The following is a 17,352-nucleotide window of genomic DNA, read 5'->3' as shown; positions in this document are numbered from 1 at the left end:
TCTTTCTCAGCAATTGTTTTCATTCAGTAGAGTGTTTTATAAAGGAAGAAATTCTCAGTTGAGTGGGCACAAATTGCAAGCAAAAAAATAACTGTCTGTGCTCTGTGTTGAAATGGGCCCTCATTTGCATGCATTGTGTATTGTTTCAGATTATTATTTATGATACTTGTGGCAACAAAAGTAAACAAGAAGTTCATTCAGATGTGCTAGATGCCTCATCATGGATCTTTCCCATTGGAACAGTACTTAGGATAATTAGAGGATGGTAAGAAATCCAGGTCATATTTAAATAGAGTCTTTCCAAAAGACTGCCTGTGTGTTCCTCTTGTGTTTTTTTTTCTTTTATTTATGACACATGTCCCATCTGCAGTAGTGTCATTTTCTTCCTTTATAATTAGACTGATACCAGTGAAAAAGCATAAAACAAGGCTTTCAATGCTGCACTAAAAAATTATATTGTTTCTCCTGGGAGCTAGCTTCAAACAGAAAGTTTCTAATAGAGCCACAAGTGAGTTTAGAGCTCTTGCCTGAAGTGCTGAGCCAGTGCAGCCATAATCATGACAAGAAATATGTGTATTAAAAAAAAAAGGTTGGATTTTTACAGTTCAGTTTCATTATACAGTAGCTGTTGCAAAAGGAACATCAAATGAACATTCTCAGCTGCTAGTTTTCATGTGGCATTAAAAGGAATGTGGCTACAGAAGGATATATACAGGGACCTTTAAGTTTGCAAGTGTTCCTCACTTTGCTTTGGGAAGCTGGGACCAGGTCCATGTCAGTTGTTGCATTGGAATTTAATTGGTGGGGCTTACAGGGAATGTTTTTGACTATCAGCCATGCATGTCACATTTATGCAGTTTTCAGGCAGCCTTGTGGGGTTTTGCATTCATTTCTTTCACATCCTAAGGAATTCTGAATGCCATTATTAGTATGTTTTCTGCCTTTTATAGTGTCTGCCTGAACAGGACACATTTTGATGTGACAGTTAGAATATTTGGCCTGGTAAAATTAGGCTGCTCATTCACATTGTAGTTTAGCTGCATAGCTGCATTTTTATTTTATATTTTTTCCTGGAGAAGAGCAGTATATTTTACTTTTCAATACCAAAGTGAATGTGACTACTGAGGGACAGCATAAGAAAGATGTGATATGTGTTTTGGTAAGAAGAGCTTTTTCCTAGGCTTTCCATCAGATGTGCTCTACTGGCAATGACTCAGTTCATTTTATCATTATTGCAGTTGGATTTTTTATGAGAAACCAAAGTTCCAGGGTCGAAGACATGTACTAGAAGAAGGAGAAGCTGTGCTGGATCACCTTTGGGATCTCCCAGGCATAAAACATCATCAAAGAAACCTCACAGTTGGTTCCATCAAACATGTAACAAAGGTAAAGACTTTCTCCACAATATTCTCACATGCATAATTGATTTGTTGGTCACAGTAGTGTATTACCAACAATGGACAATATGTGTGTAGTGTTCCTGACTTTATTCAAATTTGCTGTGATTCAGTTTTTTCACTTTCTAGGTTATAAGTTCCAGGGCTTTTGCTGACCTAACTTTCCTTTTCTTCCTGAGTTATTGAGCAGATGAATTATGTTTTTTTGCCACCACCCTCACCTGACACAGGCTCCCCTGTGTCCAGTCATTTGAAATGAAATTGAATCAATTCATTTTTTGGAAGAAGTTTTTATCTTAAGCTGTCTGCTGTGTCTGTATGGCTTCTGCTTCAGTAGTAGTTGGGTTTCCAATCCTGTTTGTACAGTGTAGCCTCCAAAAACTGCTGCCATTCCCTTTACAGCTTTTGTGCCATCCGTAGGATCTCCACTTGGACCAGTGGTACACCTACAGCATGTAGTTCTGCCTACAGCCATGAGTTCAGAAGGCTTTTTGTTGAAAAGATAAGAATCAAATGTCCAAAACTAAATATAATGCATACATTGTTATTCAGTGAATGAGGAGTATATTTTCCAGATCTTGTGATTTAAGAAGACTTAGTGGTCTCATTGTTCAGTGTAACATTCCAGTTACTCACAGGGCTGTGGTCCTTGCTGTGACTGGATTATCATTTGTATCACAATGTGAAAGATTTCCAGTAAAGTGGTTTCTCTGTTTTCTGCTGGTATAGAGGTCATTTTAAAATTGATAACCTTTTTGTCATCACTACAAGGGAATAATGTCATAACAATTAGAAATACTTTTTCATTCTCTTAAAAAACTTAGAAGTTAATTAATTCAAAAGAGGCTGACTGAAGGCAAGAATAATGAAGTTAACATTTATTTGAACTAAACAGATTAAAAGCGCTTGACGAATATGCAATACGAATATTGATCAATAATGTGGAAGACAACTGAATAAATGAAGGTATTCCACAATAACAGCCAAGGGAAGCTGGATATGTCTTGGCTATGAAAGCAGACTCTTGGATAGGAAAAGATACTTGTTTAACTTCATTATGTTTGATGAAAACCTTTGCAGTACAGCTAAATAGCTTTGACTTTTGTTCTTCTTCCAGTCTGTGATTCATTTATGTAGAACACAGATGGAAAGCTTTGTTACTTTACACCAGTTCAGTAATCAACACTTTCCTCATGTAAACTAAACATCTAGCAGGTGTGGTTGGTGGGTTTAGGGCCCTCACCAGGCCAGGTTTTGTCCTCTACACCTTGATTCATGAAGGCATCCATACTTTTTTAGGTTGTTTTTTAGCTGCTGTGGAACTGCTTTTGGAAGGTGGTTTCCCAAAGTGCTACTTTATTTATTTTTGTGAAAAATATAGGCTGTTTTTATTTGACAAATAGTGTATTCTTTTTCAGGCAGTTGATGTATGTGTGTTTTACTGCCATTTTCTTTTTCATAGGCTGTCAATGTCTTTTCTCCAGGGTAGTTTGGCCATACTGGCTCTGCATCCAGATTGTCTGGCTTGTCTTCCAGTTTTACAAGTAGTTTTTTTAATGGTCTTTCTTTAATGGCTGCTCAGTTGCCTTGAGTTATCAGATTTGAACATTGGCTAAATATTTGAGAAGAAGACAGCTTGCCAAGAAGAGGAGAAACAGTTTTTTACTGAGCAAACTGTAGGAGGTACATTTAATATTTTATTTTTCACTAGCATATTGTCTGAAGAACAGTCTGCCAGTAGTTTTGTGCTCTTGATTTGTCTTCAAGCCTCCCCAAAAAACAGAGATTCTGTTAACTTTTTTGTTAGATTGTGGCCTGGCTAACCATGGATGTGCATTAGGTGTATCCATGTGTATTTAATTTCAAGAAAACTGTGGGGAGGAGATTCCAAAGAAACAGATTGTGCAACCAGTAAAATGAAGACCTGTCTGAAATTATGTGGAGATTGATTTCCTCTAAGAGGGAAGTCAAGGCCAGCAAAATCTGCCTCCACACCCAGGTTCAGTGCAGCTCCTGCAGCGCGGTCTGTTTAGCCAGGTCATTTCTCTGGCCTACTGTAAATACGTATTTTGACTTTTTTGCACGTTGGGCTTTTTTCCTATCTGTTTCTGGAAGCCCAAAGAGGATGCTAAATGTTATGTTCCCAAAAATAAGAGCAAGAGTTCCTGACACCTTCATTCTGTAATAGTCTTGTGAACCACTGTTTTGCAAGACGACAAGGGATCTGAAACAGCAGTTTATAATCACTGTCTGCAAGATGGTTAGGCCAGGAATTCCTTGTGGAGTCCTTGTGGAGTCTCCTTCAGCAAAGCTCTTTGTAATGGGATTGTTCACACTATTACATGAAGGGTGTGTTTCTTTTATTGTGTGGTTTGCCAGGTGAAAAGAAGCTAATAATTTAAGCAGGGACTACTTTGTCAGATGCCTTAGGAAGACACTCAGCAGCTTCAGATGGTCTCATTTGCTTGCTGGTTTTCACAGGATAGTAATAATTTATTTCCTTTGTATTATTTTATTTGTAACCCCTGCTGAGTTCTGTATCTGGTGTGGTGAGTGGTAGCAAGGGTGGTACAGTGCTGGAACACTGGGAGCAAGAATTATGAATGGGTAGAAAAGCCTGGAGGACCAACAGGTTGAATTTAAAAAAAAAAAAAAAAAAGGCTCCAGAAGCAGATAGCATCCTAAAGACAAAATGTGTATCTAAAGTAAAATGGTGTCTAGACTGTATTTCAAAGCAATCATGTTAATACCAGAACTAATTAGGCCTGGTTTTCAACAGGCTCTTCTCTCATCCTTGTTTTGGCATTTCCCTTAAGAAGCCAGACTTCAGCTATTCTTTGTCCTGTTGTTGACACAAAACTACCCCAGTTAAACAGGCTGATTTGATCACCACATCTGACCAGTCCAAGGAGAAGACCTAACAGTGCTGGGTTTATTTAACCTTGCTGGAGCTGTTAGGGCTAGCTGTAATCCTAGATCCAGAAGAAGGATAAACACCCAAGAGCACCTTGAGGGGGTCAAAGGCTGTCACTTCTGCTGGACCTCTTGGTCCGGCTAGAAAAATGTCAGGGATGCCACTGAAGCGGAATATTTAGTGCTAAAGATTTAAGGCTTGTGTTAATCCACTTCAGAAGGAGCTTTCCCCTTTCTGCTGAGGACCATGTTACTCTTCTGGAGGTGTCTGTAAGCGTTCCACTGCTTTGTAAACATCCCAGCTCCCTAAAGCCCACGAGGGAAGCACAGGCATTCCAGGATGACTGCGTGGAGGCAGGAGGAGGATACTACAAAGTAAGGCAGGCAGAGAGGGATGCCTGGAGGCTGTGATCTACCTAAGCATTTGCTGGTTGTGTATTATCACTGGAAATGAGCACAGCTGCCTAATGTGTTTGCCCTGCTTTTTATTCTGGTTTTGCCTGATATGTCTGTAGGACAGTGAATGCGGTGAGTCTGGACTGCTTGTGATGGGGGATGGCACAGTTTGGGGGGTGGGTTAAGGGAGGAAACCTTCCAGTTTGAGATCTGGGCTGGAATACTGTGGTAGCAGTTTAGCATGATAAGAGTTGTGCATGTGTGTATCTTATTTCCAAATCTTGACGCCTTGCAGAATGCAGGGCTTTGGACTGAAGGATCTCCACCTGACTGCTGTCATATTTGTATGGTTTTCATTTTGTTTCTAAAGATGGTGGCTTCGCTGGGAATGTTAAAGGAGCCCCTGAAAGTTATGAGGGCTGTTAAATATGCTCAGGCAAATATGAGCATGCTGGGGCCAATATTTACCAAGCTAATTTGCATGCTTGAATTGTATAAATTAATGGCATGGCACAGAGTGTACATCTGCAAATATATAGTGTTCATCTCATACAGTAATAACAAATGTTACCATTCTCTGCAGTCTGTGCATCAGTACAGGTAAATTGAACTCCATATTTAAGTCAAAATGTGTATTTGTGACTTTAAAAAAACCTGCTTAGAAAATATGATGTACTTGCTCGACCATGTTACCACCTTTAAAAATAAATATTTGAATTGGTTTTAATGAAAACCTCAGTTTATTGTGTGGGACTTAATGAAAGAAATTTGTGGACTTAATCTAGAATGCACACAAAAATACAGTCACTATGAGTAGAGGTTTTTTATTGCTGTCAAAATCTGGCTGGAGAGAGATGGTGATAAATAGGAGAGACTTTTACGAGTGTTTGTGCTTTACCTCCCCTGGTACATTTGTCATCTCTTGAGCTGGAGACTGCCTCATGAACTTCAGAGTCAGGAGAGCAGACTTAAAAAGAGCTTACAGACTGCCTTTTTCCAATCTTAAATGAAAAACAAAAACAAAAGCCTCCTACTGAATTAAAATTAAGCATACTCCATCTCATATTCTGTCTGAGCCCTCAGGCAGATACTTTTATTTTGCTACTTGTCCAGTCTTGTAGATACTTAGTTTCAGAATTTATCTGAAGCCTTTAGGAGTCTTGCATCATTATTTGGGGAATTATTCTAGGTGCAACTTCCAAATTTTTGGATCAAGCTTTATTGCTGGATTTATGAATTTCAGCCTTCTTACATATCAGATATTTTTAGGAAAAAACCCACAGACTTCAAATATTTCTTAACCTTAATTACTAAGATACATATATGTGTGAGAAGTATGGGGAGTGGTTTTTTTTTTTAATCTTGTCTAGAAATACACTTAAAATTGAGGAATGGAGTTCCTTAGCATGTTCCCATAAAGCAGCATTGCACTAGAAAGTCTTTTTTCCTGGTTTTTCTGGGATTGTTAATCTGAAAATAAAAATTCCGGTGTTGCAGTTTCTGCTCTAAAAACAAAGAGTGAGCATTGTCTGTAAGGTACAATACAAAGGAAACGTGATTGTGCAGGAGGGAGAGTTGCCAAGGCAGTATTGCTGTGTTACCTCAGGTCTTGGGAGGAAAGTGCAACAATATCCTGAAGTGCATCCATTCTAATTGCCACACTTACTGCTGACAGTTCAATAGCTAATTAAAAAATCCTGTGAAGCAAGAAGAGGGATGTTACCCCATGAAAAGCCCTCTAAAAACCCATGTGCAAAAGGAGAGCTCTGCAGGTGCTATCACAAGATGAGGTGCTGTAGCTTCCAGAGCTTTTGTGCCCTGTTGCTGGGTTTCCCTGCAAGCTCTTGTGTTCTTCCTTTCAGAAGACACAGTCCATGCAGGATCTCTGTCATGGTGTTCCCCTCCTGGGTCCTCCCCAAATCCAGAAATTGGGTGCTTCCCTGGGGGCACTTTCAGAGACTACTCCTCATCCCTCTTCTCTAGCCACATTAGGATTTTGGGAATCTTTATATGCTGTTCAAGCCCTCCGTTTCAAAGCAAATGGGCTTGTGGGTGAGGAGGAGAAGGGGTAGTGTTCTGGGAGGTTATGGCTGGGAAGTGAAGTTTTCCAGCTGCACACGTGAGCTGCCTTCCACTGGTCCGGAACACCCTGCTGAAACAGGGATGTGCAGAAGATCCTCATTGCTTCACGATGTGTTTGAATGCTGGGGAAGAAAGTGTTGGCCATGCACGTTATATAAATACTGCAAAATGAGGGTGGCTCAATAAAATCCCTGCAAATTCTAGAGAAGTGCATGTGGTTAACGAGTTTGTTCTCCAGCGTAGTATCCCTCAGTAGTAAACCTCCAGTCAAGAAATTGGAGTTGTTGCTGTGTGGTAACAGGAAAATTTCTGAAGTGTCTACTTAACAGAGTAGATGTTTTCTAATACTGATGTTTTTTTCTTTCTTTATCTAAAATACTGCAGATTTATTTAGCACAACAAAAATATTGAACTCGTATGGCTTGATACTGTAGTTGGATTCTGCATTATAGAACTTAATTGTCATGGAGGGGCGGAGGTGGGAATGTAATAGATATTTCTGGAAAGTTTTAGTTAATGCATGCATCATGTGTGTGATGGAAGCATTGCCTTTTAAAAAAGAAGTCAGTCTTATAATGCTGTGCAGTCCTTTGGTTGGAGAATATTTAAACTGGCCTTTATGCAAGTAGCCTGACAGCCATAAATTTCTTCTTTGAAAATTAGTGGGAGCTGGAAATTTACCTCCCTTGGCTTTTCTAAAAATTCCAGCCTCCATTTTAAAAAGAATGAAACCCTTCCATCATATGAAGGCTGGAGAATGGGTGAGAAGATGGGGCAAAAATGAGAATGTTTAGGGGCAGAGTCTATAAGTGTGGATAAACATTACCCTTTGATTTGTTTCCACAGGACTGTGGCATTCCAGAGGTGGAGTTCTGCCTGGCAGCTGGTAATACAGAGGGACTTCCCATCTGCATACAGGGTGCAGTTGCCAATTTAGAAGAGCTGGATGTTGAGAAAAACCCTTATATAAGAGTCAGATCAGGAGTGTGAGTACTGAACCTTTTTAACAGCATTTTTCCCAGCAGGTAGAAGAGTAATATCAAGGGATAAAAATCAGTCAGCAACATGAACAATATTTGGGGGGTTTTGCCAGAAATTAGTAAACATACATTTAATATTCCCAGCCCTGCATGTCAGCATTGTTTTCTGTGGATTCCTAGTTTGAAGGCATTTTTTCCCTGGTTGCTGGCAGAAGTCTTCAGTAATTCCATATTTGAGTAGCTTTATAAATAGAGGAAGCATCTCAGCTATAATTAGCTTTTATTTCATTGGAGAATTGATACTTCTCCCGAGTCACCCACCCTGTTATGACCATAATACTGTAGCTGAGCACCAGAAAAGGAGTGTTACATCACCCAAGCGTTTCTCAAGCTACAGCCAGATCCTGACTTTCTGGAGGGAGGTGATGCAGTATGACACAGGCCCCTGGGCAGCCCAGAACTTCCTGTATTGAGCAGAATGGGCTGTTGTTCCCTGGGCCAAAATATCACAGTTCCTGAAGTTTGGCAGTTGTGTGGCTCTTCCATAAGTAATTGCAGAATGACAGTAGCTCTTCTATTACAGGAGTCTTGTTTTCCATGTGAGCCAAGACTTCCTTCCCACAATCTCACAATAAGTCTGTGAAGTTTGGAGTGGTAAAGAAGTTAAAAACAGAGTCCTCTCTTAGTTTTGACAAAACTTAGTAGTTTTAACAAAATAATATCCCATATGGCTCCATGCCTCTTCCTCCATTCCTTGTGTGGTCTCCTAAACCTGTGTCCAGCTTCTACATTCAGGTTTCTTTTTGATTTACAACAGTCTGAAGGACTCACAGCATTTTTAATCCTCATGTCAAAGTTAGAATAGCTTTCCAAAGAAATCTTGTAAATAATCATTCTTTAATAACTTCCACTGAAAAAAGTTACATGGAGTTGATGTAAGAAGCCTTTTAATTCATAAGGTGGTAATCTCAGATAAAATTCAATGCAAACGTCTCATCCTCAGTATTGGCTTTTTTTAAAATACTCATAGAGTAGCAAGCTGGCTTTTTTAAGGGAGTGAACAAATTGGTAATTTTCTTCTCTTTCATTTATATTTAGATTGGACTAAGAAAAAGTATCTGAGATCTTCCTAACAGTGATGTTGCCAGCGTATTTAAATACAGCTTTGTTTTGATGTGCTGTCTCAAACGTTATCTAGCTCTTATGAGTACAAAAAGGAAAATAACATTAATAAGATCTTTGCATTTGGAATGTAATTGATGAACTGATTGAGTAATTTATCCTTACTGTTGTAGATGGCTTGCTTATTCAGACTTGAATTACAAGGGAGAGATGACAGTTTTGGAAGAATGTGATTCACCACCTGAAATTCCTTCAGCAGATGTAAAATCTCTGCGTCCCTTAAGAATGGTGAGGACTTCACAATTCCCTAATAAGTTGTGGGCCTTCCTTTTTTTTTTTTGTTGTTGCTTCCCCAGATGTTTTGACCTAAATACAGCTCGGGCTCTGACGTTCATTCTAGGTTAATCCTCCGTGGTGTGCTTGCTTTAGTCACTGTGACTTGTCAGGCTTCTGCACCCCCCAACATCTTCCTGGGAAACTCCTGTTGTTGAGAGGAGGTCAAAGAAGACAGAAAGGCTCTTCATTTTATTGCATCCAACACCAGTTAATTAACCAAAAAGCCCTTCTGAAGTTTATGATTTTCTTTTTTTCTGTTAGGGGCTACTGGGGATGGAAGACCAGATAAGGACTCTATTACCCAGTAGAATAACTGTGCACACAAATCTGGGGAGGTGCAGCTGGTTTTTGTGTTGACAGACAGCACTTGGATCTGTATGTGAGAGAGATTTTACTGTGTACATAGCAAGCACACAGAAAGGTAGTTTAAAAGCCATAAAGGAGTAAGACCTAATAGCTGTCTCTTTAGTCACTCAAGTGAGGTCAGGCTCTTATTCCCTCACAGAGCATCATTCACTCACATTTCTAGAGAAGATGCATTTGTTGTATTTGCTCTTTGACCATAAACATGAATATGTCAGACTGTATTTTCTCTCTCTCCTGCTGTTTTCTCTTTCTTCTAGTGTTGCACCATTTGTGCTTTAGAAATTTGAAATGCATACAACAAAGCTTTAAAAGTTAATTTAAAAAACTGGTCAGTATCAATTAGTTTAAAAACATTTACTTTAGAATTCTAGGCCATGAAGGGATACTTTGAAATTGCTTGCAGTCTAAGGGATTTGTCAGTGCACTGATTTGTTTGTAGGTCAGGTTTATAGTGTGCCTGGCCTTTTGAAATCTATAGCCAGCGCTGAAAGTGGTGAATATAACTGGAAAGACTTCATGCTGTGCTAGTACTGTCAAACACATGTCAGAGTGGAACTTGAGGTTTAATATAAATATCTATTTTCCCCCCCATCTGTTTTCAGGGTGGACTAAAGGTGCAAATGCCAATGAATGTCAAGGTAAGCACAGAGGGCATTCAGAATAAAATATAAGCACTTTGGGAATATAAAATCTTTATGCAAGCTGCTTTCCTTTTGTTTGCTGTGTGATCTTTGATAATTATTCAGTGCTTGCTGCTGAAGAAAAATTCCTTAATGCTGTCAAGTCCACTTAGTGTTTGATGAGGTGTAAAAGTACCAGTAGTTTGTTTTTCACTTACTAGGAAAGTGTGAATTTGCTATAAAATGAGTTTTTCTGACTTGACACGTTAGTCACTGTAATGGTAAAGGGATTGGGGGAAATTTTCCCATTTAACATACTGAGTTTAAAAAGAAAAGGAGAAGGAAGGGAGGAAGAGGACAGGAATAGAACCCTTCAATCCTAGCCCCTATTCCAGTACAAGAGTTGTGAGACCATGATTGTGATCTGAGGAGCTGAAAGCTGATCCAGAGCTATTGCTCCTTTTTTCTCCTTTTTCTACAAAAACGCTAATGCTTTAGGTAACTTGTAATTATACAAATACATGCATGACCTGGGTGTTTTTCTAATAAATGCTGCAACAGATACAAATATTGTTAATAGCTGATCTGTGTGATTCAGCAGATAAGGAACTCGAAGGGGCTGTTAATTGCAGTCATGGAAATAATTTCAGCAAAGTACAGGCAGAGGCTTCTTGTCTGCTTTTGAAGGATTAAGCTCAACATCATGTTTTGTAGATAATAATATATGAGAAAACCCACTTTGGAGGATGGTCTAAAGAGTTTTCAGAAAACATCACTTCTGTCCCAGCACTGTTTGCTAGTGAAGAGGAGTTTCAGGAAGTTGGATCACTACGTGTAATTGGTGGAGTGTGAGTATATTTCACTTTTATATTTATTTATTTTAAAATAGAGAAGATATATAAATGCTTAAAAGTGCTAACTAAGGGATGATTGGAGTCTTCCACGGGTGAAATGTTTTGAAAAGAAGGGAGTGTGTATTTCTTTTATTATCAGCTCTTCAATTATCAGCCTACCAAGCTAAATGTGTGAAAGGTGTGAAGTCAGTGTTTGCAATTTGGATGCCAATAAATTAGTCCACTTTGTTCACACAGAGCTTTAATTTGTATTGATTTATACTTCTGATAGTCTCTACTTAATTTGCTGAAATGACCCTGGGTGGGTGTGGTCAGTCTTCAGTTTGACAGTTTAATGCCTCTGAAACCTACAAACTTTTTTATTGTCTTAATGGTTTTCCTCTGGCAGCTGTTGCATTTTATCTGACATTGGGCATGTGCTGTTAGTTTCATCAGTTGAGGCACTGGATGGATTCTGTGTTGTCCCACCCCTCCCTGTGTCACACACGCACATGCACACAGAGCTGTGTCACACCTGTGTTACAGGTGGATGCTCTGAGGTAAACTCAGCACCAGCCACCAACCCCTCATGTTCTTTCACCCTCTCCCTACAGGACAGGACTGTCTGAGAGCAGGCAGGGTGGTTGTTTCTGCCCAAGACTTCAGTAATAAAACAGTTTTCAGAAAATCTTGGTTTTGTTTCATAACACATTTTCCACTTCAGTATAAGGATGGAATAACATACATCCTTTCAGGCTGCTGTCAGAAATTTATGAGCACTAAATTCAAAACAAACTTAATTGTTAATACTCAGATAATCTATTCATAAGTGCATTGTGTGTTCGCTATCTGGGAAGCCTCAGATTATTTAAAATCATTGTTCTGTCTGTTGTGGCAGCTTTTATTTTTAGTGCTGTGGTAACATAAACAGCTGAATTAATGTAAACCAAATGGCACTAAAAGTAAAGCTATCCCTGCCTGCCAAATTTCACTGCCAACAGAATTTGTACAGCAATTCTAATATTTACAAGGGAGCTTTATGAAAGAAATGCTGACAAGAAAAAAAGTGGGAGAAGCACTTTTTTAAATTGACATCCGTTAGAGATTTGAAGTTGATACAGAAACACATTCTTTTAACAGAACCTTATCTATTTATTCAAAATATTTTGAAAATTTCTATTTGTTTACTGCTAAAACATATTTCATATACAATATGGTTTATATCTTCAATTTGCTTGTTTGTTTATATGTATACAGTTTTAGATTAAGCAAAAAAATATAAGCAGGCAAAATCTTGTTCTGCTGAAATCTGTTAATTTTGTCACCAGCTCCATCAAGGGTAGGGTCTCATAATTTATTAGCTCACTTGAAGAGATCCACTGCTTGTGTTTTTCTCACTGAATGTTTTGGCATCTAGCTGCATCCTGGGCTCTGTGGTACCAAATATTGCTGTTGGGAATGTGGCTGGTTGAGAGGAGGTACATGGAGAAGCATTACATAAATCAACTATTGTTGGATAAAGAATCACATGGCAGGATTTTGATCCACAAAGAACACTTCATGGGTGCCTGTTGTGATTCCAAACAAGCATTGCTTTGTTCATTGTCTGGGTTTGTGATACTCAGTGTATTCAGGGGGTTCTCTTCTCCCTTTATTTGTTAGAGAAAATCATGTGTTCAGTTTTGCCTTTACTGACTTTTCTTTTCTTTTGTTGTGGGGCTGCCACAGATGGGTTGCCTATGATAAGGAACATTACAAAGGCCATCAGTTCTTGCTGGAGGAGGGAGATTATGAGGACAGATGCTCCTGGGGAGGAAGAGAGAGTGCCCTGCTCTCCTTCCGCTTCCTTCAGGCTGTAAGTACTCACAGGCATTTCTCACAAATTATGCACAGCTCTGTCCATAAAGAGCAAGGTTATTCTTTGTAATGGTACAGCTGCCTTGGGTTGGGGCATTCCGTCTTTTGCCCCTTCATCCTCATTCTTTTCCTACTGGCTGAAATCTAGACTGCACTAAGGAAGAAGCAGGTTCTAAACAGTCTTTGTGAAGTTCATACAAAAATTGTATCATGCAGAATTCCTTGTCTACCTGCCAGATTTTCCAAGTACCTCAGTCCTGCACCTCAAGCTATTTGAAACTCTCAAATGGAATTTTCTTAAAAGCATAATGTGCCTGAGTGTACAGAGTAGTTCTTGATTATAACAAAAATAGCTTTTCAATGCAGCAGCTGCTGCAAGCCTTAAAACAGCATTACCCTCTGTCTGTGATTTTTCTGCCAGAAAATTTTGGCAGCAAAAATAATCATGGTAAAAAATCGCTGCTACTAAAATATGTTTAGTGGAGGCAAGGATGAAATAATAATAAAAACTATTTGTAAGAGTCCACTATTGGAAGCAAAGTTAGACTTTTTAGCAATGGGGAAACATGGGGTTAGAACTTCTTTATAATTTCCTTTGTTTTGGGTTGGGTTTTTTTTGTTTGTTTGTATAAGTGTTTGAAGGTTTTTTTTTATAGTGGCAACTCTGTGAGCATTAAATACAGCTGCAAAGAATGAGTTCTTCTGAGACTAAGATTGTTCACTCTGATATTACCCAGTTTTGCAAACTCAGATTACTCATCTCCTCATTTGAGGAGATGTGTGTGATATTCCTGAGCCAGGAATTTTGTGAAAATTGAAGATGGGGATTTAAAGCAAACTCACTGTCTCAACAGTCTTTTTTCTTTTTTTTTTTTTTAATAAAAACTAAATATGAGCCCCCGAAGGCCATACTTAAATTCACAATTTGCAGGTTTGTTTTTCATGACAGGCACCTAGCAAAAGCTGTATTTATAATTAGAATCTATCAAAATAAAGATGGGAAAATGAATTGAATTCAAGAAAAATATCCTTCTCTAAATAATTTATTTTTATTTTTAGGTTTCTGAGAAAAAAGTAGGTAGGAAATTTCTTCAGATTCCTCATTTTGAATGTGCAGAATCCTATTCAGTTACTGAATAATCTTAGTTTTCTTCTCTTTTCCAGCTGTATATAGGATACTTGAGCAACTTAAATTGATCCTTTTAGATTTTTCTCTTGGCAAAGGACATAAATACAAGTTAAAATCATGCATGTGGGTAGCAAAAATGACCTTCCATGTCATGTATTTAATTTAACTTGCACCTAAAAGAGTCAAAAGGCTCAAGTCATAAACATTTTAAAACATGTATCATTCTCAGTCATATATCAACATGTATCATTCCACTTGGTTTATCAATATGTATAAATATTTACCTATTGATAATAGAAGTGAAAAGGAATAATTCCCCTCAATTTGTTGCATAACTGAAGGCAACCAGCTGCTTGCCAACAAAATGAGTAATGGCCCTGGCACTAAAGTTCCTTGGCTTGACCAGCAGATTGCCTCCCTCTGGGCAATGTGCAGCGCACAGGGCAGTGCCCAGGCTGGCCATATGCTTCCCTTGTGACCTTGTATGTCATACAAAGATCAGGATTTTAAAAATATTTTAGTACCAAACGTTCTGTTTTAAGGGGACCCGGGCATAAATCCAAACTCTGTGTGCTTGAGGCCCCTCAGTGCACAGCAAATGTCCTGGCTCTTCTCCCTGAGCTCAGGAATTCTGTCAGGGGAAGGTAAAGGCTGCAATGGTCTCAGAATCCACAGGGATACTGTTATCCCCCTCTCCAGGGACTGGTGAAGAGGTGCACACATGTGAGCATGCCGTAAGGGCTCTCAGCTTTTGGCTGGCTTGAATATTCCTGCAGTGAACACTCACAAGGGCTGGTGCGGGTTCAGGGGGTGTTTGGGAAGCAGAGATAAAAAGATCTTGTGGGGTTGTTTTTTCCAGCTGCTGCCAGCTGCCTGTCAGCATCTGTGTTGAACACACCTGAGTCAAATGCAGAGCCCATTCCTGGGAGCAGGTAGCAGTCTGGACTGTGATCTGCTTTGGGGGGGACAGTGGCAATTGCTTCTGTTCTGCAGTGTCAAATGCCTTTCAAGCTGGGGTTTGCCCATGGGCTCAGTGAAAGAGCAAAGTTTCTGAGTATGTTGCCTTTGGAGCTTTCCCACTAATGTTTTCAAGTCTAGAATGATCTGCCTTGGTCTGAAATTCTTTTCTTAAAAAGTATTTTTCCTATTGCTTGTTGTAATAGAAGTTGTAGTGGAAGTTCTGGCAGAAAATGATGGCTAAATTTGAAAGATGTTTTAAATTTAATTACAACTGTGGATATATTTCAGTATTATAAACTTAGTTAAGGAGATTATCTGTAGATTTGATCTCTGACTTTTTGGGTACTCTTTTGCTTTTGGACTGTTAAGAGTAGCTGGTTTTCATTTGCACTAATACTGCACTAGTTGGGTTGTTCTTTCCTTCTCTCTCTTTTTTTTTTTTCCTAAAATGTAGTCTGAAGCTACAGTTGTTCATGATGATTTTTCCAGACCTGCCACTTTAATTTCTAGTATACCTGAAATAGTTGCAACAGTTTAAGAGTTCAAATAAATGGAGGAAGGAAGTGGTCAGCCCACTAAGAGAACCAGTTTTACTCCAGAATTTGTTCCATCGCCTTTTACTGTCCTGTAAACAGTGCAGAGAAGTTGAGCCACATCAAGTGTTCATTCTAAAATTGCTTTTCATCAGTCATTGTGACTGTGTCCTGTAGAAAGACATGGTGTCCTCCAAAGAGCCTATTTGATCAGGTTCACCTGCCCAAATTAATCTGGCCACATGCTTGCTTTGGCCGTAATTTCTAGGTGTTTTTTGATAAATCTTTGTTTTCTCAGTGTTTAATGTAATGATACCGATGGTGGAGTCCTCATATGTTCATGAGTCTCTGTCAACCATGTTATTTGCTTGACAGCACTTGTTTCTTGTTTGCAGGACTTAGTTTCAATTTATAACACTGCTGAATGATTGAGCAACACTGAAATTGAGTTCTTGCTTTCTGTTGAAAGTTAAAGGAGTAAAGTGAATGCATTGTTGTTTTCTTTTTTCCCAAGCAGCAACTGAACTGTGTGCTTAAAATTGCTAAGTGGTTAAAAAGCTGAAGATTTGAAACCCAAATTCAAATAATCTGAGGCTGTGCAAGTAATCTGGCCAAGAAACTAAGCTGGCTGGAAGCACAAAGCAGTGTCACATAGCTACGTAATATAAGAGAGAATGTGACAGTGTTAAGCAGGATTTATTTATAGCTATAGTGGATGTATCCAAAAAGTACAAACCCCTTGTGCTGGAGAGGTGATCTTGCCCAGGCATTTCCTTTCCATAATTATTGCCATGTTGCTGGAAAGGGATGAGGAAGGAGAAGTTTAGTAAAAAAATATAGTCATGGTCATGCTTGGAGTAGTTATTTGTCAGGCTTTTGGAGGATCAGTGCTAAACTCTCTTCTTCTTAACTCTTCTCCTTCCCACCTGGACATCTTTGCACTCTGAGCCATCCTCAAAGAGGAAAGGATGATGCTCAGGGGCAGCAGGCTCTTCCCCTCTTCAGTGCAAATCCCTGAAGGCCATACCAGATAGCCAGGCTTCTAGTTATTCCAGAACTTTGATGCCAAAATATTCCATAAAGATCCACACCAGGGAGCCAAGTCCCTTCAAGCTCTATAGAATGCTGTCTTTCTGCCTACAACTCTGTCCCAAAATGTTTTATGGTGTGAAGAGTCATTGAGCTGTGATAGTCTTCTAACTCCTGTGCTGCCTCTTAGGATTTCATAGAGTCTTCAGTGTCACTTTTCCAGTCTGATGATGAAGATGGGAAAGCATTTGACATCATCAATGAAGAAATCCCTGATTTGGAGCAGGTTGGATTTGGCCCTGAGATGAGGTCAATTCTTGTGAAAAGTGGAGTGTAAGTCTGCTCAAATACATGGAACTGTTAAACATTTCTGTGCACATTTGGGTGCATCTCTTGACAGACTATATTCCACATGGTACATGTGGTAAATATTTGGAGGGGAAAACTGTTTCTTTAAATTTCCTTGGGGAGTGGAAGGGAAATAATTTTAGTTATCTGTAGGTCTCGTGCCTACACCTTGATTTGGATCTAAGTGTTCCTGTTCATAGAAAAAGTTTGTGATGTTCTCCCAGAGGAGTCACATAGTTTCATGGCAGTAATACTGAAAAGATATTTTAGATATATTAAGAACTGGTATAATTTTTGGGACATGTAGAGCCTGTCCGGAAAGGATGAGATGTGCTGTGTAATAAATTTAGAATGCTGGCACTGAAAATTAAAAAAATTTATTAGAACTATAAAAACTAAAACATAAACGACATTAAGGGAAGAAAGCACTGTGAAATCATGTGGGTTCCAG

The 17,352-nt window shown here is 39.0% G+C and overlaps 1 protein-coding gene across 1 annotated transcript in view; it reads left to right on the top strand.

Moving 5' to 3' along the window:
• The window catches only part of CRYBG3 (crystallin beta-gamma domain containing 3), a gene marked incomplete at its 5' end in the record, with an annotated part of 82,055 nt that overhangs the window by 43,516 nt on the left and 21,187 nt on the right, over positions 1–17,352 (top strand). The window contains 8 exons of the mRNA XM_084201073.1: positions 150–265; positions 1,239–1,386; positions 7,635–7,774; positions 9,064–9,178; positions 10,195–10,230; positions 10,927–11,060; positions 12,774–12,900; positions 16,744–16,886. Coding sequence (XP_084057199.1) covers positions 150–265; positions 1,239–1,386; positions 7,635–7,774; positions 9,064–9,178; positions 10,195–10,230; positions 10,927–11,060; positions 12,774–12,900; positions 16,744–16,886 — 959 coding nt within the window. The remainder of the gene's footprint in view (positions 1–149; positions 266–1,238; positions 1,387–7,634; positions 7,775–9,063; positions 9,179–10,194; positions 10,231–10,926; positions 11,061–12,773; positions 12,901–16,743; positions 16,887–17,352) is intronic.

The sequence above is a fragment of the Fringilla coelebs genome (genome assembly GCF_963513975.1).
Source record: "Fringilla coelebs genome assembly, chromosome: 2".
Lineage (NCBI taxonomy): Eukaryota > Metazoa > Chordata > Aves > Passeriformes > Fringillidae > Fringilla > Fringilla coelebs.
Note: the sequence above shows the minus strand (reverse complement) of the source record. Positions and strands in the feature narration are given on the sequence as shown.